Genomic DNA, 23294 nt, shown 5'->3' with positions numbered 1-23294 from the left:
GGATACACCAACTCTGCGCCGACCACAGTCACCTGTTCTATCCGAACACTAGGAACAATTTACAGAAGCCAATTAATCTACAAACCTGCACATCTTTGGAGTGTGGGAGGAAACAGGAGAACTTGGTGAAAACCCACGCGGTCACAGGGAGGACATACAAATTCCGCACAGACAGCACCCGTAGTCAGGATTGAACCCGGGAACTTGGCAATGTAAGGTAGCAACTCTACCACTGTGCCAATGTGCCACCCAGTGCTGTGCAGGAGAAGGGTTTTAGACAGGCGACTAAAACTTGGTCAAAAAGTAAAAGATGACAGCTTCAATGCATCTCAGTACAAGACCACAGCAAATTAAGTGTGCCACCACAACTGGGACTGGATATAATGACCTTGTAAATATTGCAGCAAAGATTTGTTCCTATGGTACCTGGATTCTAGGGGATTATACAAACTGATTTTGCATTCCCTGGAATTTTGAAGATTAAGGAATAATTTGATCAAGGTTTTTTTTTTAAAATATACCCTGATTGAACTGAATGGAAACAGAGGGGAAAAAAAACAATTTAACTGGTGGAGGAGACAAGAATGAGAGGGCAATGTCTGAAAATTATGACACAGATCTTTCAGGATGAGTCAAGAAACACTGACACGCTTAAAGGATGAAAGTAGTTTGGAAATTCACTCTCTGCGAATGGCATTTGATGTCACGATGATTTGCTTTTTCAGGTTCTTGTAAATATTAAGGAATTTAGCACAATGTTGGGGATGAGGGGAAACATAGAAAATAGGTGCAAGAGTAGGCCATTCGGCCCTTCGAGCCTGCACCGCCATTCAATATGTTCATGGCTGATCACCCAACTCAGTATCCTGTACCTGCCTTCTCTCCATACCCCCTGATCCCTTTAGCCACGAGGGCCACATCTAACTTCCTCTTAAATATAGCCAATGAACTGGCCTCAACTACATTCTGTGGCAGAGGATTCCCGAGATTCACCACTCTCTGTGTGAAAAATGTTTTTCTCATCTCGGTCCTAAAAGATTTCCCCCTTATCCTTAAACTGTGACCCCCTTGTTCTGGACTTCCCCAACATCGAGAACAATCTTCCTGCATCTAGCCTGTCCAACCCCTTATGAATTTTGTAAGTTTCTATAAGATCCCCCCCTCAATACACTGTTAGATTGCATCTTAGTTACGATCTTACTGAACAGTCTCATGTTTACAGGGATAAGACACCGACCTTTGTTCCCACATAACGCAGCTTCCAACAGTTTATCTATCAAGAATAAATATCTTAACTTTGTCAAAAGGATGAAGCACTCACCGGTTTCTTAAATGACTTGCCCCCTTTCTCAAAGTGGGTGATCTGTGACAAGGGAACACCACCCAAACGCTAGCCTGACTGGTGACCATTACCCTTGCCATGAAATGAGGACAACAGGAGGACATCAACCCCCATCGCTATCCAATGACTCAGGCAGCAGAGTCTCGGTGCGATCATTAGCACAGGGTGTGATCTGAGACCAGCAGCAGCTGCGAGACCTCACAGTCAAGGCTACACATGTTAAAGACTCTGAACGCAGTCAAGGTACCGGTGGGTTTGTCAGTGTGGGAAGTGCTGTAAGCAGCACAAGGCAGCAGCTCCTGTGGACAGGCAAGAAACTGGGAGGATAGGGTGTGGCGATGAGAAAAAAAAGGACTGTGCTTGCTTTTCAACATCATATCATAGATTATGCATAACTCTTTCAATATAAATCGAAACTCCTATGTCAGTTAAATCCAACAGTCCCAATGCATGAGATTCCATTGCTTACGAACATGGTCAATTCAGATATAAGCTGTTATCTCATCAATATGAACATTTCAGATGGAGTACTGTTTTAAAAATGTGTACATCACCAACAGATGTATTAAGAGCCAGAGAAGATATGTGAATGTGTTTAACAGACACAGGGGCATGTTATGAGCCAGAACACAGCGTACAAAAGCAGAATGGGAACAGACTCAACAATAACTTTCAATAATGAATTGGGCAATTGCTTGGAAGTGGGGAATATTACAAATCAGTGGGAGAAGAAGAGGTAAAGAGCGAACTGGGTTACTCTTCAGACACCTCAGAGGTTGAGGCATAACGATGGCATTAACCTCCCAAGCTATACAAGTCCATCATTCTGCTCCATCTTCCTCACATCCATCATCCAACGCATTTATATTACGAACTGTTCCCTCCTCTGCACTTCAACGCCCCAACAAGCAAACGGCATCCTCGTTTGTTTCCAAAAATGCTTGTCGGATTTATTTTACAAGGGGATAACAAAAGATGTCGAGTCATTTTTTGGTGTTCCCGGCTGGTTACAGAATTGATCAATGACTAAGCAGAAACATCATCTCACGCAATCGTTCTGCCCTGGTCTCTCACTCGGTACAATCTCAGGAGCAACAGTTTGAGGACCCTGGTTAGTGTCACCCAGGGGTAGTTCAGGACGTTTCACTGCTACCAACAAGAGTCTGGCACATCCGAGGGCCAAGTAAGGAGGGCAGATAATCTGATCCGTTGGGTGGAGGGCCAGGAGATGGTCTGATCAAACTGGCGCCCGCCACTAACTGATGTTTAACATTATTTATAGACTCTTGCGGTTTGGAAAATATCGAATTAAAAAAAATCCAGACTGGCATTAAAAGCAAGGAGCCTAGAAAATAAATCTCTGGCTCTGGATTAGCGTTTATGTAACACACACAAACTCCATGTCAACCAAGAAACGTGGAGCAGGACTGCAGTGTTGACAAAATGCCTCGTTCAAGGGGCCAAAACCAGGGGAGAATAGCGGCAAACTAAACCGTTAGCTTAAGCCAGCTGAAGCGGATTTACCTTTGTAGCGCTCCAACACATCCTCGTAAGCCTGGAGATAGTCCAGTTCATCGGCGTAGTAGTAAGCAGCAGGGGTGAACCGCGGGGTGTAGCCGGCCATGGGTGCTGGAGGGGCGGCAGGGGCCGGGCTGCTGAAACCGTCTCTCTCCGCTGGAACTCGGGCAGAAGCTCCAGCTGAGAGCAAGCAGCCACCGGGAGGCAGCCTGGCCAAGCACCGCCCTCCAGCCCGCCGCACCAATGGTGAGAGCCGGCCCTGCCTCCTGTCCCTCTCGTCTCCGCCTCTCCTCTCCTCTCCTCTCCTCTCCACCGGCCGAGAAAGGAGCCGCCGTCCGTCCCCTTCCCTTCCCTCCCCCCCGGCCATGGCCAACGCTCCGTCCCCCTCCTCCCCTTAACAACACAAGCTGCTGACAGCCTGGCCCGTCCAGTCCCCCCCGAACTCCCACCCGGACCGAAGGAGAGGAAACAACTGCCACTCACTGCAAATACTTCAAACACAATGAATTCCCCCTCTTTTTATGTCAAAAAAAAAGACTGCAGGAACCGGGGCGTGGGGCGATCACTCCACTTGCACTAATCCACCTCGGCATCAGATTTCCATTGGAAAGCATTGAAACCCGGTGGGCAGCGCTCAAAAATTCCCCAGCATTTATGTTGACCTTCTGGAATGAGAAGGGGACGAGTCTGTGTAACTGTCTGACTGCCCACCTGAGTTACTCGGGGTGGGAGAAAGGTGGCCGGAAAATATATGGGAGGTCATTTCTCCTGGCCGGCTTTCAATTTATATAATAATATACCGCACCTCGTGACAGGATATTTATTACTCGGCATCTTCTGGCACATACTGGTACAGTAACATACAGTAAATTGCATTCCATTGTCTTCTACTGCTTGATGGTCTATGGTATTAAATACATCTGGCGTGGTGTGTAAGCGAGAAGGAACTCCTAACCAGCATGCCTAATGTGCGGACGATTCAATATCAATCAGATCAAGTTAAGGAGAAGGGATATGTGATCACAATGTGAATAAATGGAACTAAAAAAAACATGGTGCACTGTTCTCTTGCCTCACACAGCAATCGCTATGAACTACACAAATTCAATGCAACAAACCGTGGATCCAAGCCAAAAGGAAGGAAATTAAAACGAAGCCATCTAGATAACAGAATAAATCTCTGCGGTGCAATAATAAAGGTCCTCGCGGCGCAGTCCAGGGTTTTATTTCCTTCCCTATAATAACGATTATGGAAAAAGCACTCACCGGCTATCCTGAGGACGGCTCGTTCCGCCGGGTCCAGAACCGAGCCTCCTTGAATCTTTCTCTTAGACCTCTCGTGTTTCGGCAGGTTCCACGGCAGCGTGTCCCCGGGAGCTGGCGACACCGTACCTGACCTTTGCCCATAATCATCCTCTTCGTCTGAATAGTCGGCAGAAGACATGGAACAGGGGCGACTGCTGCTACTGCCGATGCTCTACACGGAGGCAGGGGAGTGGGGAGAGGGGGGGGGCGTGGGATGGAGGGTGGAGAGGAAGAGGGGAGGGGATGGGGGGGTGGAAGCAGACAGACAAAAGATCAAATGAAACACTCACACTCATTGGCTGGTAGGACCGGCTTTGAACAAACACACGTTGAAAACAAAGATCTGTGAACAGTCCCTCACCTCTCTCTTCCTTTCAATCTAACGACTTGCACTTTTAATACGGCGTGTTTCCAAAATACATGATAACCGCTTTCTTATCACCAACAGATACATGAAAGCCAAGAAAGGAGAAGGAAGGGAAGGGGAAGGGGGGGGGGGTGATTGCGTTTCTGCTTGTCATAAAACTGTGTTTGTCTCCCCCAGCAGGGCTAAGGCAGACTTACCACGCAGCGCTGCAAAATATCAGACCACATATAATGTATTCCTTCCAGATTTGTGTTTTTCTTTTTGCAAGAATGAGATTGTTTCCATTGCAAAGGCAACGAGTGGGGGGTGAAATGCCACACCCAGGCGGGGGGAGCTGGTGTTTATGCGAAGCGCCAGCTTGCACTCGCTCCCTGGAGAATGCAACGCTGGAGAGGTGAGCGATTCAAAACCAGACACTGCACCTTCACGATGCGTTGACATCAACAGCCAGGAGCCAGCCGTCAATGCACACAGAGCCCGCAGTTCCGGTTATAAAAACGCCGGCTCCGGTGCGTCCCACGGTGACTCGCCCTCCCGCTTAAGGGTTTGTGGGACAAGGGTTTGTGCCTGAAGAAGGGGTTCGGCCCGAAACGTTACCGATTTCCTTCGCTCTATAGATGCTGCTGCACCCGCTGAGTTTCTCCAGCATTTTTGTCTACCTTCCGCTTAAGGGTTTGTTTGTTTTCTCCCTCTTCCCCAAATCAAACAGTGTATCTTGTTTATTCTGGGACCCATTCACACATCGTCTACATTATTGTCCCCGGGCCTTTTTTAATATTGTGCAAATCCATTCATGTCCTCTCCCCCATCCCATTCAATACAGCAACTTGTGCTTTTCCGACCCCCCAGCTCCCCGCCCAGCGTTAGCGCCGAGCTCCAGCGTATTGGTTGAAGGTGGACGTCTCTGTCTGGCCGACGAAGGCAACGCCTTGTCACAGTCACAGTCCACGACTCCATCCCAGACTGTGGTGGCCGAGGCGCACAATGCACAAAGGAGGGGCGTAAACACAGAGAGAGGGAGAGAGAGAGACTGCAGAAGCTGGTTTTACAGGGAAGATAGATCACTGGAGAGATGTTGCCTGTCCCGCTATCTTTACAGAGATTGAGAACTGCGGTCCATCCATTCCCTTTCCCGGAGCAAGAGGGTCAAATTCTGAGGAAAATACTGAGGGCAATGACAGAGACCGGGAGCGGGACTCTGTCATTGGTATGTGAAGAGGAAATCTTTAGGTATGTGAGGGGGGAAAAATAGTTAAGACCAAAGTTGGACCCTTGAAGACCGAAAAAGGCGAATTTATTATGGGGAACAGGGAAATGGCAGATGAGTTGAAAAGCTACTTTGGATCCGTCTTCACTAAGGAAGACACAAACAATCTTCCTGGTATAGTAGTGGCCAGAGGATCTAGGGTGACGGAGGAGCTGAAGGAAATCCACATTAGGCAGGACATGGTGTTATAGACTGATGGGACTGAAGGCTGATAAATCCCCAGGGCCTGATGGTCTGCATCCCAGGGTACTTAAGGAAGTGGCTATAGAAATCGTGGATGCATTGGTGATAATTTTCCAATGTTCTATAGACTCTGGATCAGTTCCTGTGGATTCGAGGGTAGCTAATGTTATCCCACTTTTTAAGAAAGGTGGGAGAGAGAAAATGGGGAATTATAGACCAGTTAGCCTGGTGGGGAAGATGCTGGAGTCAATTATAAAAGATGAGATAGCCGCACATTTAGATAGCAGTAACAGGATTGGTCTGAGTCAGCATGGATTTACGAGGGGGAAATCATGCTTGACTAATCTTCTGGAATTTTTTGAAGATGTAACTAGGAAAATGGACGAGGGAGAGCCAACGGATGTAGTGTACCTGGACTTTCAGAAAGCATTTGATAAGGTCTCACAAAGGAGATTAGTGGGCATAATTAAGGCACATTGTATTGGGGGTAGAGTGCTGACATGGATAGAGAACTGGTTGGCAGACAGGAAACAAAGAGTAGGGATTAACGGGTCCCTTTCAGAATGGCAGGCAGTGACTAGTGGTGTACCGCAAGGCTCGGTGCTGGGACCGCAGCTATTTACAATATACATCAATGATTTGGATGAAGGGATTCAAAGTAACATGCGCAAATTTGCAGATGACACAAGGCTGGGTGGCAGTGTGAACTATGAGGAGGATGCTATGAGAATACAGGGTGACTTGGACAGGTTGGGGGAGTGGGCAGATGCATGGCAGTTGAAGTTTAATGTGGATAAATGTGAGGTTATCCACTTTGGTAGCAAAAACAGGAAGGCAGATTATTATCTAAATGGCGTCAAATTGGGAAAAGGGGAAGTACAACGGGATCTGGGGGTCCAGGTACAGCAGGCAGTGAAGAAAGCGAGTGGCATGTTGGCCTTTATAACAAGAGGAATCGAATATAGGAGCAAAGAGGTCCTTCTGCAGTTGTACAGACAGAGCACCAGTGAGACCACACCTGGAGTATTGTGTGCAGTTTAGGTCCCCTAATTTGAGGAAGGACATTCTTGCTATTGAGGGAGTGCAGCGTAAGTTTACAAGGTTAATTCCCGGGATGGCGGGACTGTCATATGCTGAGAGAATGGAGCGGCTGGGCTTGTATACTCTGGAGTTTGGAAGGATGAGAGGGTATCTCATTGAAACATATAAGATTGTTGCGGGCTTGGACACACTAGAGGCTGGAAACATGTTCCCGATGTTGGGGGAGTCCAGAATCAGGAGCCACAGTTTAAGAATAAGGAGTAAGCCATTTAGAACGGAGACGAGGAAACACTTTTTCTCACAGGGAGTGGTGAGTCTGTGGAATTGTCTGCGTCAGAGGGCGGTGGAGGCAGGTTCTCTGGATGCTTTCAAGAGAGAGCTAGATAGGGCTCTTAATTCAGATTCAGATTCAGATTCAGATTCAATCAATAAAAATACCGGAGTCAGGGGATATGGGGAGAAGGCAGGAACAGGGTACTGATTGGGGATGATCAGCCATGATCACATTGAATGGCGGTGCTGGCTCGAAGGGCCAAATGGCCTACTCCTACACCTATTGTCTATTGGGGCACAAAAATGCTGGAGTAACTCAGCGGGAACACCGGGATTGTTTTTGACAATGAGCTGGCACCGCGCGATGGCCCGAGTGGCTTTTCTTGAGCTGTACCACGGTGACATTTTGCTTCTCTCGTAGAAAAAAAGGTTTAGGAAAATCCCGGTCAATGTTTAATCGTATCAATGGGCACATGGAACGGCAGTGTTGGAAGGTTGAGCAAAAACGCAAAGTGCTGGAGGAATTTGGCCGGTCAGGCAGCACCTGTGGAGCCTCTCATCCACCCACCCCCAACGCGACAATGAGTTCGACGAAGCGACCCAAAACGTCGCCTATCCAAACCCTTTACCTCCATGGACGCTGCCTGAACCGCTGAGGTACTCCAGCAATTTGTGTGTTTTTTTTTAGTCTTATCAATCACCGAGTCACAGGGCAAGGAAAACACTTCAGTCCCATTCCTTTTCACTTTCACAGCCCTGCGAATGTCACTGTCGGCTCCACAAACAACCCCCCCTCCCCCTCGCTCGTCGACACGAATCCTTAACCTCTTTCGCTCTTCACAGGAGCTGCCTGACCCGCTGAGTATTCCGGGCAATTTCTGTCTCTATTCCAGCAGCGGCTGCGCGTTTGTATTTATTTTCCACCTGACCTTGCACGGGAAGAATGGGCAAGTGGAGCTGAAGTGAAAAGGCAGGTGTGACCTTGGAGAATGGAAGAGTATCGGGATGGCGCCCCCCTCCTCCTTTCCTCATTCTTATATCCCTGTTTGAATTCTTAAAAACATAACTCTCTATTGTCCCCACGCGTGTTTATAGTATCTCCCCGTGAATAAATCGATGCTATTTGTCTCAACGCCACGAAGTCCATTGTCCATAAAGCAAAATATAAAGTGCTGAAGTAACTCAGCGGGTCAGGCAGCATCGCTGGATAACATGGAAACGTGACGTTTCGGTTTGGGACCCTTCTTCAGACTAATTGCAATACTGTACAATTACTGCAAGCAATATAATTAATCTGAAGAAGAGTCCCGACCCGAAACGTCACCAATCCGTTTTCTCCCGAGATGCTGCCTGACCCGCTGAATTAATCCAGCATATAAGGCATATTTTTATTCTAAACCAACATCTGCAGTTCCAATGCATAGATGACCTTATTGGTCGGTACCTTTCTTCAGACTAATTTATTAGGGAGAGAGAAAGTTGAGAAAGATAGGTGGGGCGGGACAACGCCTGGCGAGATAAGTGGAGGGTAAGTGATTGTCTGATGGTGGAGTAAAATGGTGTCAGATAAAGAGCGAAGTGGATGAAACATTAAAAATAGGTGCAGGAGGAGGCCATTCGGCCCTTCGAGCCAGCACCGCCATTCATTGCGATCATGGCTGATCGTCCCCAATCAATAATTCGTGCCTGCCTTCTCCCCATATCCCTTGATTCCACTAGCCCCTAGAGCTCTATCTAACTGTCTCTTAAACCCATCCAGTGATTTGTCCTCCACTGCCCTCTGTGGCAGGGAATTCCACAATTATCTGAATGGTGGCTGATTAGGAAAAGGGGAGATGCAACGAGACCTGGGTGGCATGGTACACCAGTCATTGAAAGTAGGCATCCAGGTGCAGCAGGCAGTGAAGAAAGCGAATGGTATGTTAGCATTCATAGCAAAAGGATTTGAGTATAGGAGCAGGGAGGTTCTACTGCAGTTGTACAGGATCTTGGTGAGACCACACCTGGAGTATTGCATTCTTGCCATAGAGGGAGTACAGAGAAGATTCACCAGATTGATTCCTGGGATGTCAGGACTTTCATATAAAGAAAGACTGGATAGACTCGGCTTGTACTCGCTAGAATTTAGAAGATTAAGGGGGGATCTTATAGAAACGCACAAGATTCTTAGGGGGTTGGACAAGCTAGATGCAGGAAGATTGTTCCCGATGTTGGGGAAGTCCAGAACAAGGGGTCACAGTTTAAGGATAAGGGGGAAATCTTTTAGGACTGAGATGAGGAAAACATTTTTCACACAGAGAGTGGTGAATCTCGGGAATTCTCTGCCACAGAAGGTAGTTGAGGTCAGTTCATTAGCTATATTTAAGAGGGAGTTAGATGTGGCCCTTGTGGCTAAAGGGATCAGGGGTTATGGAGATAAGCCAGGTACAGGATACTGAGTTGGATGATCAGCCATGATCATATTGAATGGCGGTGCAGGCTCGAAGGGCCGAATGGCCTACTCCTGCACCTATTTTCTATGTTTCTAAATTCACAATTCTCTGGGTGAAAACGTTCTTCTCACCTCAGTCTTAACTGGCCTCTCCTTTATTCCAAGACTGTGGCCCTTGGTTCTGGACTCACTCTGGGAACATTTTTCCTGCATCTAGCTTGTCTAGGAGCGAAATGGAACGCCAGAGGGGGGGGGGGGGGGGGGATATAGATGGAAGGGGACGGGGGACGTGTGTGTGTGTTTGTGGGGGGGGGGGGGAATAACGGTGAAATGCAGGAATCAGGAATTGGAGATGAGTGTATGAAGGAGGGAAAGGAGCAGGGTGGCGGGGAGGGGGTGTATAGTGAGAGAAAGGTGTGTGCAACGGGTTTAGGACACAGGAATGGGAGGGGAGGGGAGGGGGGCAGTGGAACTTTACTTGAACTTGGAGAGTTTAATGTTCATATCGTTGGGTTCCACGTTATCCAAGTGCAATATTAGGCGTTGTTCCTCCAGTTTGCATGTGACCTCACTCTGACAATGGAGGAGACCCATGACAGAAAGATCAATATGGGAATAGAAAGGAGAGTTTCGGTTATCAACTTGGAGATCCAGCAGAACTTGGCGGTCTGATCGCAAGTGTTCGCTGAAACTGTCGCCAAGTATCCATTTAGAAATCTGACCCCGGGGAACGACAGAATTGCACCATCTACATTTACTGGATAAAATGGCATCTATGATGAAAATCGTTATTCGTGGAAATGCTATGCGGCAAGGCACGTTTGCAGCCAACATTACAAGTTGTTGGGTAGACACAAAAAAACTGGAGTAACTCAGCGGGTCAGGCAGCATGTCTGGAGAAAAGGAATAGGTAGACAAAAAAGCTGGAGAAACTCAGCGGGTGCATGGAGCGAAGGAAATAGGCAACGTTTCGGGCCGAAACCCTTCTTCAGACCCTTCATTCCTTCGGAAGGAATAGGTGTCCATTCGGGCCGAGACCGTTATGATTTGTCACACAACAGCTGACATGCGAGATGTTCAATTTGTACTACAAAGCGGTTTCAGGTTCAAATGTCAAATCGTTTTGACTCCCGTTAGGTTACACTGAAGTCTATATCAAACCATTTCTGGAGGGGGAAAAAACACAATTGCCCCATGGAGTGTGTGTGTTCCACACATGTTCCCTTTCTCGTTAATCTATCCAATCCAGAATAATACCAATGCGGGTGAAATCACGGGAAGTTATGGGCGAGGTTCTATAGCCCGGTTGGCCCATCCCGTGCTCTTTGAAAGTGCAATCAAATTAATCCCATTCCCTTTCAGATTTTTCAATAGCCCAACAGTTCTTTCCTAATCAGGCAATTTCATGCATAATTCAATTCGTTTAAAGATTCGGATGATTGAAATCATAGCTTTAAATTTAAAACCCATTTTTTCAGTTAATAGGGAAAATAATAAAATGCGCGTAATATCAGTATCTAATACACTGTCGCGGCTCAAACAAGTGTAGATCACACCTTGAGATCTCATTAATAGTGATATCCATGGTAGCGTTTTTACTGTTGGAGAATGTATGAAATTGGAGACGATGGTACATCTATGTGCGAATCACTAATGTATCTATTGATAAAATATCGCCTGTTAAATACCTCTCCTCCCACATCCTGAACCAGGATTCCAGCACCCGACTTGATTTGAGAATGGCACTAAATGTATGCGTATCATCAGTCCCCCTCGTCTGATACTCACAGCTCTGCGTGTTGGAGTTCCCTGCACGGAGTGATAAAACTCCGCCTGCACCCGGCTGCTCCTCTTGATCTTCCGCCTTCTCACCAGATGTTCCTGGTCACTCTCGGGTATTTCCAGCAGAGGCTTGGAGTCATCGGACACTCGCATCCTACTGCTCCTCCTACCATGTCGTGGGCTGTGTCTGAACCCCTTTAACAGGACGCAAACAACACGGCTGTGATATTATTCACAAATGATTTATTCCCTCCCCTCCCCTATCCCCACCCCAAGTTCAAAATATGACTTTGCGCCGTGGTTTCCAGCAATTGCAATGACGAACAGATAAAGGACAGGAGGTGAGTTCTGTTTGGTTTCCATGCAACAAGTCTATAGCACAACAATTACACAACATAAAGATATCGGGACGTGGAATAATCGCTTTACACACTTGTGGCGAAATCATGCACTTTCTAATTATTTATTGACAATAAATCGAATGACGAAGAAAGCGAATTGATTAAAAAGAGCAAACAAAGTGTGTGGCAAACATGATGTAATAGGTGCTGCCTTTACTACGAAGGCTGTACCCCGGCCAGTGTATCCCTCTCTAAATATGGCCCAGAGGCCGATTCTCCTTGCTGTTGGGGCTTGCGTCCACGGTCAGAGTCTTCGAACACCTGACCAAAGCTGATCCTCGCACCTTGACCACCCTCCTGAATGCAGCTTTCCTGCAGCTGATCCTGGGCGTAATACAGTGTTGCCACACTTAACTCAGCTAAATACATTTCTGATTTAAAATGTTAAATGTCAGACTGATTTTTGATCACTCTCACTCAGAATTTAAAGTTCGAATGTATTTTCATTTTTAAGTAATGATTTCAATTTTTTTTAGTAAGACCAATTACAGTTTTTTTAAATGGTATTTTTTAATGGACCACCATGTTGCAGGAGTTTTGGTTCCTCATCCCCTTGTACACAATGACTTTCATTATTTCTTGGTTTGCACAATATCTCTTTAACAGTGGTCCTTTATTATTATTAAGGACTACTTCAAAACCTTGGTTGTAAATCAATGTAAAGAAACCAAACACTTGGTTCTTGGTTTGCACAATATCTCTTTAACATTCTTGATCACACTGCTGTATCCCACCACTGATATCTTTTCTGGTCCTGCAGCCTCAGAAGATATCTGTGCTCTTCCCAATTCTGGCTGGATTATAAATATATATATATATATATATGATATATACACAATATATGATATATATAAATATATATATCTATATTACTAAAACTCTGTTCTTGACCGGTTTTGGCTTTCTGTGCTGCGGTTTCCGAGAGTACGCCACCACCTACGGCCATCATTTTTGGCCACCTCGCTCAGAGCCCCATTTACAACATTCCCCATTCTCTCTGCTGCCCCCGCTGGCGGCAGGGGGAAGGGACTATAAAACCAGGAACTGGGTTGCCTCAATCAGTCTCTGCAAGTGGTGTGCCTCAATCAGTCTCTGCAAGTGGTGTGCCTCAATCAGAGCTTTGAATGACACTGACAAATGTCTACAGCACTGTGAGTACCCTTAATTTGGTTTGAAAATGAAAATATGGTTAGAGGTAAAAAAGTACTGCCTGCAAATAGTTGATTGGGTTGAAGTAAAAAAAGGCACTCTCTCTCTCTCCCCCCCCCCCCCCTCCCTCTCTCCCCTCCTCGCTCTCCCTTCCTTTCTCCCTCCCCCTCTCCCCTTTCTGTCTCTCCCTCTCTCTCCGAGTCTCCCCCTCTCTCTCCCCCCTCTCACCTTCTGTCTCTCTCCCCCCCCTCTCCTCTCTCTCTCTATCTCTCTCCCCCCATCTCCCCTCCATTAACATGATGAGTGCGGGGGGGGGGGTTAGTTAGTGTGTGATGCTGCATGCTGGCTCCCCCCCCCCCCCCCCCCCCCCCCCCCCCCCCCACAACCGCACGTTGGGGGAACAGACCCAACGGGTCTGCACTTGGTCTAGTATATATATATATGTATGTGTGTGTGTGTGTGCGTGCGTGCTCGCGTACGCGTGTGCGTGTATACATAATATGACCAACTATCTTTTCTGGTCTAAAACTCATTCGTCCACCCTAAGCCTTTCTACTTGCTCCTCCTACTTAATGCCTATCTATCTGACCAAACTCTTTGCAACCTCCCTTAATATTTAAGAAGGAACTGCAGATGCTGGAAAATCAAAGGTACACAAAAATACTGGAGAAACTCAGCGGATGCTCTATGGAGCGAAGGAAATAGGCAATGTTTCGGGCCGAAACCCTTCTTTAGCCCCTGAAGACCCTTCAGAGTCTGAAGAAGGGTTTCGGCCAGAAACGTTGCCTATTTCCTTCGCTCCATGGATGCTGCTGCACCCGCTGAGTTTATCCAGCATTTTTGTGAACCTCCCTTAATAATCTGTTTCAGAAGGTTGGTGGCAGAGAGCTACTGTGAGTAATATATTTTAGAACCACATCATATATCTTCACAGTATCTGTGGTCCAAATTACTTCTTCTATAGTTTATTCGATGCAGCCACGCCTAAATATTGGCTCCATTGCAGAATTATGTTTCTATACTTGGCCACCAGGGGATGCAGAGAAGTGCAAGAGGCCCTGAATACTTGATTAGTCCGATTAAAGAAAATCCCAAGGCTTTCTATGCCTGCATTAATGTTAAGGAGGCAACTGGGGAGAAGATAGGAGTGCTCCAAAAATAAAGGAGGGAATTGGTGCTTGAAGGATGTAGGATCAAGAAGATACTAAGTGAATAGCTGGCATCTGTATACACCAAAGAGAATGACGTGGAGGGCAGTGAGAGCAGTGTGGAAAATACTAAAATGCAAGGGCAGTTTAAAATTATGGAGCTAGTATTGTGGTTCTTGAAGCATAAAAAGGGTGGATAAACCTCTAGGGCCTAATGGGACCTATCCCAAGTTCCTATTAGGAGAGGCAAGAGAGGAGAATGCAGGATCCTTGGCGAAGATCTTTGCATCATCTCTTGTCACAGACAAGGTCCCGGAGGGCTGGAGAGCAGCTAATGTTGTTGGTTTAAGTAATGAAATAGAGAAAATTGAGGGAATTATAGGCAAAATATCACATCGGCCTCATCACAACTAACAGAACTAGAGTAGAAGCAATCCTTCCTCTATCCCCCGGCTGCTGCTTAAAAACAGAGTTTCAGGCGCTGTTAAGGAACAACAATCCCAGCGAATCATTTAAATCCATCGGAGAGAGTGCAAAAGGCTTGTTTAATATCTGATCTAGCAGATGGCACCTGCAGCAGACTAGTAATCCCTGTCTTTGTTTTGGATTCTTCTACCCAGACTTTGTACTTAAATCCTAAAGGTGGAACAAATCATCTGATTAAATGACGGGAGAGGGGGTTGAACTTGTGTTGAGTGAATTGGAGGCAGAGGATAGATGCTGGTCGTTTTGATCTTTCTGGACATAGAAATATTGCAACATCTGTGTCTCTCGAAGAGTAGGTTAAATTAATTTTACAGTAATTACATACCACATTTACCGGCCAAACAGGTCAGTGTTGTGTCTGAGAAACTGGAAAAATAAGCAGAGATGTTTGTGTTCTGGGAGATCTGTGAAAGGGGATTGATGTAAATGCGATCAAGTGATTGGGCTTCTGTGAATTGCACGTAATTACAAGTGGACATTTACGACCATCCCCATGTGTATCTTTGGCACTTAATCTATGGGTAAATGGGTCAGAATTTACTGTCATTCACTTCAGAAAAGCAGATTATAACCTTTTTCTATCACTGGCCAACAGAAAAGGCAGCAGCTGCCGGAGACAAGTATCATTCTCTTCCCCAGATGCAACACTTACCGATGGCTGCTCAGTAAATAAGATGTTCATTATTTGTACAAAGTGGCAAAAATAAAGTAAAATTGATTTTTTTCTGTATTAAGTATGAAAATTCTATTGGTGATTTAGAAGCTTTTTTCAAAAAATAAATTGCCAATTGTTCTCTAATTATCTAAATTGATTCTTCCTGTCAGCATAATTTCAAAAATAAATCTGCAAAGCCTTAAAAATAAAATCAGTAACCATGGTAATGGAAAATCTAGGTTTTGGTCTACTGAACAGGAAATGGCAGTGTTGTGCATAGAATCCATTCTCGATGCCCAGGCTTGACCAGATTGGATTCAGGAAGAATCCAGAGATGTGATAAACTGCCAGTCCAGTCCACATCAAGCATCTGGACCCAAAATGCCAACTGTCCATGTCCCTCCACAGATGCTAACTGACTCACTGGGTTCCTCCAAATAGCTTGTTGCTCTAGATATCAGCATTTGCAGTCTCTTGAGCTGCCATATAATAAGCTTGCTTTCACTCAACCCGACCACCCAAATGATCTGTAGCTTGGTGTTGCACTATAACTTGCCAATACCAACTCTAATAGTCCAAATATAGAAGATTTGTTTTAGCACATTGTAATTAGTATTTATTTTATTTCTTGAGAGAACTGTCTCTCTTTGAAAAAATGTTTTATTTCAGGTAAGAACTTGAACCAAAGCCCTCACAGGTCATTATAAAGGATCCCATTGCACTAAATCAAATAAATGCAAGGAATTTATTAAGAGTGTCCCAGTCACTGTTTACCTGTCAATCAACATCTTTCAGAAGTTATCATCTTGTCATTATCACATTCCTGTTTGCAGAATAGCTGCATTTTGTTCCTGGTAATACTTACACAATCCAAGAACACAGAAAAGTACTTTGACATGTCCTCAACAGAAGAAGAGACGACAAAAAGTATTTTCAGTTTTTTTTTTTGCATATCCATGTTAATTTGGGGAATTGATTGGAGGTTTCCCCAATTGTGGAACTTTCAGAAAGCAGGCAGAATGGAGCAGTATTGATCCTCTCCATAATGGCTGGATTCAGGAGATAAACTCGCCCTGCTCTAGAATATCTTCTATTGAAAAGGTTGATTTCAGATTTCTCAACCATTTCCATGCATAATTTTGTAAACTAGAGGATTAAGAGACTGCGAACGAAAATGGAATGATCCGGAAGAAAAATAACCAAAATCAAAACCCAATTTAAATGATGGATTTGTTTATCTAAGTTCTGTACCCTGGCGACAACAATGTGGACATACTAATGCATCAATCCCTTGGGGAAATGACTTCAGGTGCTTCATGGAGGTGAATTCAAAGCGAGCCCCAGAGGGAAAGCCTACAATCAGGAGAGGATTTTGGGACAGTCTCAAAAGGAGAAGATATGGAAGGAAGGGAATTTCAAAGCTCAGGGTTGAAACCATCCATGTCACAGTTGGTGAAGGCCAGTGAAGGAAACCAGGAGGAACTTGAAATGCTCTTGTTATTTTTCTTATTATTGATCCCTTGTTATTTTTGCACTACAATGGTCGATATGGGACCCCAGAACAAGGGGTCACAGTTTAAGGATAAGAGGGAAGTCTTTTACCGAGATGAGAAAAACATTTTTTACACAGAGGGTGGTGAATCTGTGGAATTCTCTGCCACAGAAGATAGTTGAGGCCAGTTCATTGGCTATATTTAAGAGGGAGTTAGATGTGGCCCTAGTGGTTAAAGGGATCAGGGGGTATGGAGAGAAGGCAGGTACAGGATACAGAGTTAGATGATCAGCCATGATCACATTGAATGGCGGTGCAGGCTCGAAGGGCCGAATGGCCTACTCCTGCACCTATTTTCTATGTGTCTATGTTTCTATGGTTTGATCAGACTGAAGCTTGGTATAATTTGCGTGGACAAAATACAAAACAACATTTTTCTCTGTATCCAAGCACACGTGGAAAAGAAAACCCCAATACTAATACCAATCCATTGGTTGGAAAACAATGACACAAAGTACAGGAGTAACTCAGTGGGTCAGGCAGCATCCATGGAGAACATGGATAGGTGATGTTTCGGGTCAGGACCCTTCTTCGGACAGAGGGATTGAAAAAGGGTCCTGACCTGAAACATAATCTATCCATGTTAGGCACAAAAATGCTGGAGTAACATAGAAACATAGGTGCAGGAGGAGGCCATTCGGCCCTTCGAGCCAGCACCACCACTCATTGTGATCATGGCTGATCGTCCCCTATCAATAACCCGTGCCTGCCTTCTCCCCATATCCCTCGACTCCACTAGCCCCTAGAGTTCTATCTAACTCTCTCTTAAATCCATCCAGTGATTTGGCCTCCACTGCCCTCTGTGGCAGGGAATTCCATAAACTCAAAACTCTCTGGGTGAAAACGTTTTTTCTCACCTCAGTCTTAAATGACCTCCCCTTTATTCTAAGTCTGTGGCCCCTGGTTCTGGACTCGCCCAACATTGGGAACATTTTTCCTGCATCTAGCTTGTCCAGTCCTTTTATAATTTTATTTGGTTCTATAATATCTCTCCTCATCCTTCTAAACTCCGGTGAACTCTGCAGGTTAAGCAACATCTCTGGAGAAACGGGATAGGTGACGTTTCGGGTCAAGACCCTGCATCAGACTGAGAGTCAGTGAGGGGGAAACTAGAAGAATGGGAAGGTTCAGAACAAAGCCAATACCAGTCCACCCATCCATCCATATTCTCCAGGCATGCTGTGTGACCAACTGAGTTACTCCAGCACTTTATGTAAACCAGCATCTGCAGTTCCTTGTTTCTACCAAACCCTGGGTTGGCAAACGAGAAAAGGTTAAAGGATAGGATGGGGGCAAGGCTAAAAAGAATAAGTCATCAAAAAGTTAGGTCTATCAGGCAGAGGCAAACCCTTCATCCGAAAATACAGCAACCTGCAATGCTGCAGGAGGTTTAGCTGAGAGCGATTTTCCCCATCGTGTTTTAGCCATGACTCATTTCATCTCTTTAAGAAGGAACTGCAGATGCTGGAAAATCGAAGGTACGCAAAAATGCTGGAGAAACTCAGCGGGTGCAGCAGCATCTATGGAGCGTTGGAAATAGGCGACCCAAGGGTTTCGGCCCGAAACGTTGCCTATTTCCTTCGCTCCATAGATGCTGCTGCACCCGCTGAGTTTCTCCAGCATTTTTGTGTTCATTTAATCTCCCCGGGTTAAAGAGTTTCAGGGGACTCTTTCCAGCTTCAGTGACACGCGACCCTCTCGTTCAGTGAAAGCTGGATTGATTCGGAAGTTCCGGTGACTCTGGAGAACGACAGCCACCAGAGACAAGAGAGGTACCAGACTGCCCAACATTGGGAACATTTTTCTGATGGTCTGTTTCCACTAGTCTAGCGCTCCCCCTACTATGAGAATCATTTTATCTTTAGGTAGTCGGAATGAAGTGTTTGATCTAATTTTGATTGGGGTGACCTTACATTGCGCTGTTTACATAAATAAAACACGCTAACACTCGCGTCGGCCAACCCTTCTTCCCATCCCCGTTTTTGACAGAGGAAGATTTTAATCGCCGAACCGCTTTGAATCTGGGTTATATCTGACTATAAGAGTCTGTAAGTAAATTTTAAATTGACTCGACCTTGCGTGCAGAAGGCGACGATAGATTGCTTTACCTCAGAACGGAAGTGCGATCTCATCCCTGCATCTGAGAGACAGAAAAACAAAGTTGCAAGGAAGAAATCAGGTTGATTATGCAGAGCGGAACTACAACGCAGTCTCCACACACATCAGAACATTGCGCGTTTCTTGGTTTAATTATAGGTCAAAATGCAATTTTACAGCAACCGTGGCCTCGTCTTCAACGTATCTCATGCAGAAAATCTATATACAAACGGCAGGCTTGGTAAAAGTTTGTAAAATGTATAAGTTTACACCGTCCCGCGACTAGGAGCTTGTTAAATCAGGGCGTGTGTTGTTGCCGCAGTCCCGGGATTCGCCATCACTTCAAGCACTCGGTAATATTCAGCAGTTCAGGCCAGAAGTTTGGCAATATAGTTGCATGCGCCCGATTTGACTTTAAATTCCAACAGAGAGAATACGTTTCAGAGGACCTTGGAGGTGAGACGGGAAAGGGACTGAGATGGTGAGGTGAGGTGGGGTGTGGGGAGATGGGGTTGGGGAAGGGATTGACTGGAGAAGGTTGGGTGGGAAGGAATGAGGGGAGGATTAGGGGAGGTAGTTGAGGGAATGGGTTGGGAGGGAGGGGGGGGGGTGATGGGGAGGAGGGTAATATGACAGGGTTGGGGGGGGGGGGAGGAGGAGGAGAGAGGATGGAATTGGGAGAAGGCGAGGGCTATGGGTGGGGAGGAATGAGAGGGGGCTGGGAACGGCGTTGGCGGTTGAGGAGAAGGAAGGAGGGGAAGGGGGAAGAGGAGTGAGCCTGGACACGGTGGGAGGTCAGAAGAGGTGAAGAGCGAACTGGTGGAGATGAAAGAGAAGGTTGAGGGGATGGGAGGGAATGGGGCAAACTGGGGGAGTGGGAGATGAGGGAAGGAGATGAGGAGGAGTGCGAGGAAAGGGCGTGGGATTTGGGAAGAGGGAGAGGGAAATGGTCAACGGCATTGGAGGGGGGGGCAGCAGGGAGGGGGAGGGGGGTGATGTGGGGAAGAGGACGAGGCGCTGGGAGAGTGGCGGGTTGGAGCTGGGCTAGGAGGACCATGGCTTACCTCGGCTCCTGGATCGGCCCGAGCCCACCGACTTCACGGGGTGCCGAGCCTTGCGGAGTTTGCGGTGCCAGCAGCAGAAGAACAAGATGGTAGCGATGGTGGCGAGGACGAGCAGGAGCAGCAGCAAGATGCATTGGACACTGTAGGGCTTCAGGAGAACGAGGAACGCCGCCGCTATCATTGTGCGTGGCCGAGGACCGAGCTTCCCCTCCGCGACTTCAACTGGATGTGAAGATCAAGGGGGGGGGGGGGGGGGGGGTGTTCCGCATGTCACTCACTGACCGGACCTCACACGCATTATTATTCACCCCCCCCCCCTAAAATTATATCATATACCTCCCGAGGACTCAAAGAGGAAGGGACGTTGACATATTAGCAGCCCCCTCACGCACTGCAGCCTGCCACCCTGGGACCTGTGCGTTGGAAGGGGGGAGACCGGGGAGGGGGGAATTATAGATGCAAAACATTAAAGTGGAGGACACCAGCCCATGAGTCAGCAAAGATGCACAACAGCTGTTTCACCATCGGGCAGCCGTAGTTTCCAGCGATTTAGGTTTAAATGCCCAGAACATCATGCGAAAGCACCACCCAGGGACAGAGAGAGAGAGAGGGGGAGAGAGGGGGGGTGTGGGGGAGAAGAGAGAAGAGAGAGGTGCAGCCCCAGACGTCCTGAGCCCTCCTCACGTTAGGATGCCATTGCGGAGATGATGGGTGTGAATCCTAATGGCAAATCAGTCCCGTACAACATATTTTCTGGAACGTGGCAGATTCCTTACGGTTCTCACAGGCTGGCGTCTCCGCAGCTCAACTTGAAGGAATTCTGTCTCACGCTTCCCCTTGCCTCCTTACATCTGACACAGCATTTCCTCGCTTCACCCGCAGGAGCCGGTGTGACACCGGGAGAGGATGCATTTGCAGGAGACGCATTGCATCTCCCACTTAACCCTTGCCGCAGTGAAAGAGGGTCATCTCGACACACATCCCCAATACCCCCCACACAATACAATATACATTATATGACAACAACAATACCCCCCCTTGCAAGGGAAAAACATTCTCATTTACCCAGCAGAACCTTGCGTTGAGCAGAGAGACACCGAAACGTTACGTGACAGAAAGCATTGCGGTCAGGTGGGCAGCGAAACCCTCAGAGTTAATCCGCATGCTGACCACGGACATTTGAAGTTATGTTTTATGCTGCATAAAAATAGAAAATCAAAAGGCCTGCTCCCGCCCTGCTCCTAAGCACTCAGCTCGCTCGGTTGATAAATAGATGAGCGATCATTTTCTGGAGACGCGGGTTTACCGCAGAGAAGCAGGCCATTCCAGTCACAGAGTCATACAGCATTGAATCCGGCCCTTCGGCCCGCCGTGACTGTGCCGGCCATCAGCATAGGGCACAGATCAGTCCAGCGCAGGAACAGGCCCTTCGGCCCACAATGTTCGTGTGGAACATGATGGCAAAACATCTCTGCCTGCAAATGATCCATGCCCCTCCATTCCCTACATCTGTATATGTCTGTGTAAAATACTCTAAGATGCCACTATTGTATCAGACAGTCTCCGCCATCACCCCTGGCAGCGCGTTACAAGCACCCACGCCTCTTCCTGTAAAGAAAAAAACAACTTTCCCCACACATCTCCTTTAAACTTTGCCGATCTCACATTGAAGCAATTCCCTCTGACATTTCCACCCTGGGAAACCGACCGTGACTGTCTACCTTATTTATGTCTCTCCCATCTTCCAGAGAAAACCATCCAAGTTTGCCCAACCTCTCCATGTACCCAATACCCTGTGATGCAGACAGCATTCTGGTGCATCTCTTATGCACCCTCTCCAAAGCCTCCACATCCTTCCTGTAAATGGCGACAGGAATGCACACAATCCTCAAAATGTTGCCTGACCATAGTCCTATGAAGCTGCAGTACCAAGGCTAAACAGAAAGTGCTGCAAGAACTCAGCCAGTGAAGCATTGCTGCTGCATGCATCTGCAATTTTAACTCAGCGGGCCAGGCAGTATCCATGGAGAAAAGAAATAGGTCACGTTTCAGGTTGCAGGGTTTTGGCCCGAAAGGTCACCAATTCCTTTTCTCTAGAGATGCTGCCTGACTCGCGGAGTTACTCCAGCACTATGTCTCTATCTTCGGTGTAAACCAGCATCTGCAGTTCCTTCCCACACATTTGCAGTTTTAGTTGTTTTGTTTGGACCTTTGCTAATCCTATTTACTAGCACACCAGCCTGTGTCAATAACTCAACCTACTCCCAGTGTCTTTCCTCACCATATCCTAACAGGAACCCCTTTCCTTTCCTATCCCATTCATGGACCTCAGTGCTCACATCTTGCGCAATCTGATAGTGTCAATGAATTTCAAGAACCGGAAAGCTGAATCACTTGAACTTTGAATATTCTATTTAGATAAGGTGGGCCCAGCACCGTTCATCTTGATATTAAATGAAACAAATCAAAATGTGTCATTGTGGACACTTACAGCTCAAGGCCCAAGAATGTTGGCAATAAGGACCGGTGGATACAATCAAGCCTTTCTAATGGCAAGTCTGTCTACTATTCAATTGGATCATGATTGATATTTCCATCAACCTAACTAACCCTTAATAACCTGTCAAATTGTAATCATTTTTATATTCTTCTAATTAACCCCTTGCTCAAGATCTTGGCTGGGGTGTGAGTTATAAAATGGTGCTGCCCTTTGTATGGAGAAGTGCTTGGATAGCAACGAGACCTGGGTGTCATGGTACATCAGTCATTGAAAGTAGGCATGCAGCAGGCAGTGAAGAAAGCGAATGGTATGTTAGCATTCACAGCAAAAGGATTTGAGTATAGGAGCAGGGAGGTTCTACTGCAGTTGTACAGGGTCTTGGTGAGACCACACCTGGAGTATTGCGTAGTTTTGGTCTCCTAATCTGAGGAAAGACATTCTTGCCATAGAGGGAGTACAGAGAAGGTTCTCCAGACTGATTCCTGGGATGGCAGGACTTTCATATGAAGAAAGACTGGATAGACCCGGCTTGTACTCGCTAGAATTTAGAAGATTGAGGGGGGATCTTATAGAAACTTACAAAATTCTTAAGGGGTTGGACAGGCTAGATGCAGGAAGATTGTTCCCGATGTTGGGGAAGTCCAGGACAAGGGGTCACAGTTTAAAAATAAAGGGGAAATCCTTTAGGACCGAGAAAAACATTTTTCACACAGAGAGTGGTGAATCTCTGGAA

The 23294-nt window shown here is 46.6% G+C and overlaps 1 protein-coding gene across 1 annotated transcript in view; it reads right to left on the bottom strand.

The window, feature by feature from the left end:
- Positions 1-20262, bottom strand: part of LOC129696942 (dystonin-like) — a 529669-nt gene extending 509407 nt beyond the window's left edge. The window contains 4 exon segments of the mRNA XM_055635073.1: positions 4127-4337; positions 11516-11704; positions 19009-19040; positions 20062-20262. Coding sequence (XP_055491048.1) covers positions 4127-4337; positions 11516-11704; positions 19009-19040; positions 20062-20242 — 613 coding nt within the window. The 5' untranslated portion in view covers positions 20243-20262.
- Between the last annotated feature and the right edge of the window lie 3032 nt (positions 20263-23294).

Source organism: Leucoraja erinacea, chromosome 5 (assembly GCF_028641065.1).
Source record: "Leucoraja erinacea ecotype New England chromosome 5, Leri_hhj_1, whole genome shotgun sequence".
Classification (NCBI taxonomy): Eukaryota; Metazoa; Chordata; class Chondrichthyes; order Rajiformes; family Rajidae; genus Leucoraja; species Leucoraja erinaceus.
This window is presented reverse-complemented; position numbering and strand designations above follow the sequence as displayed.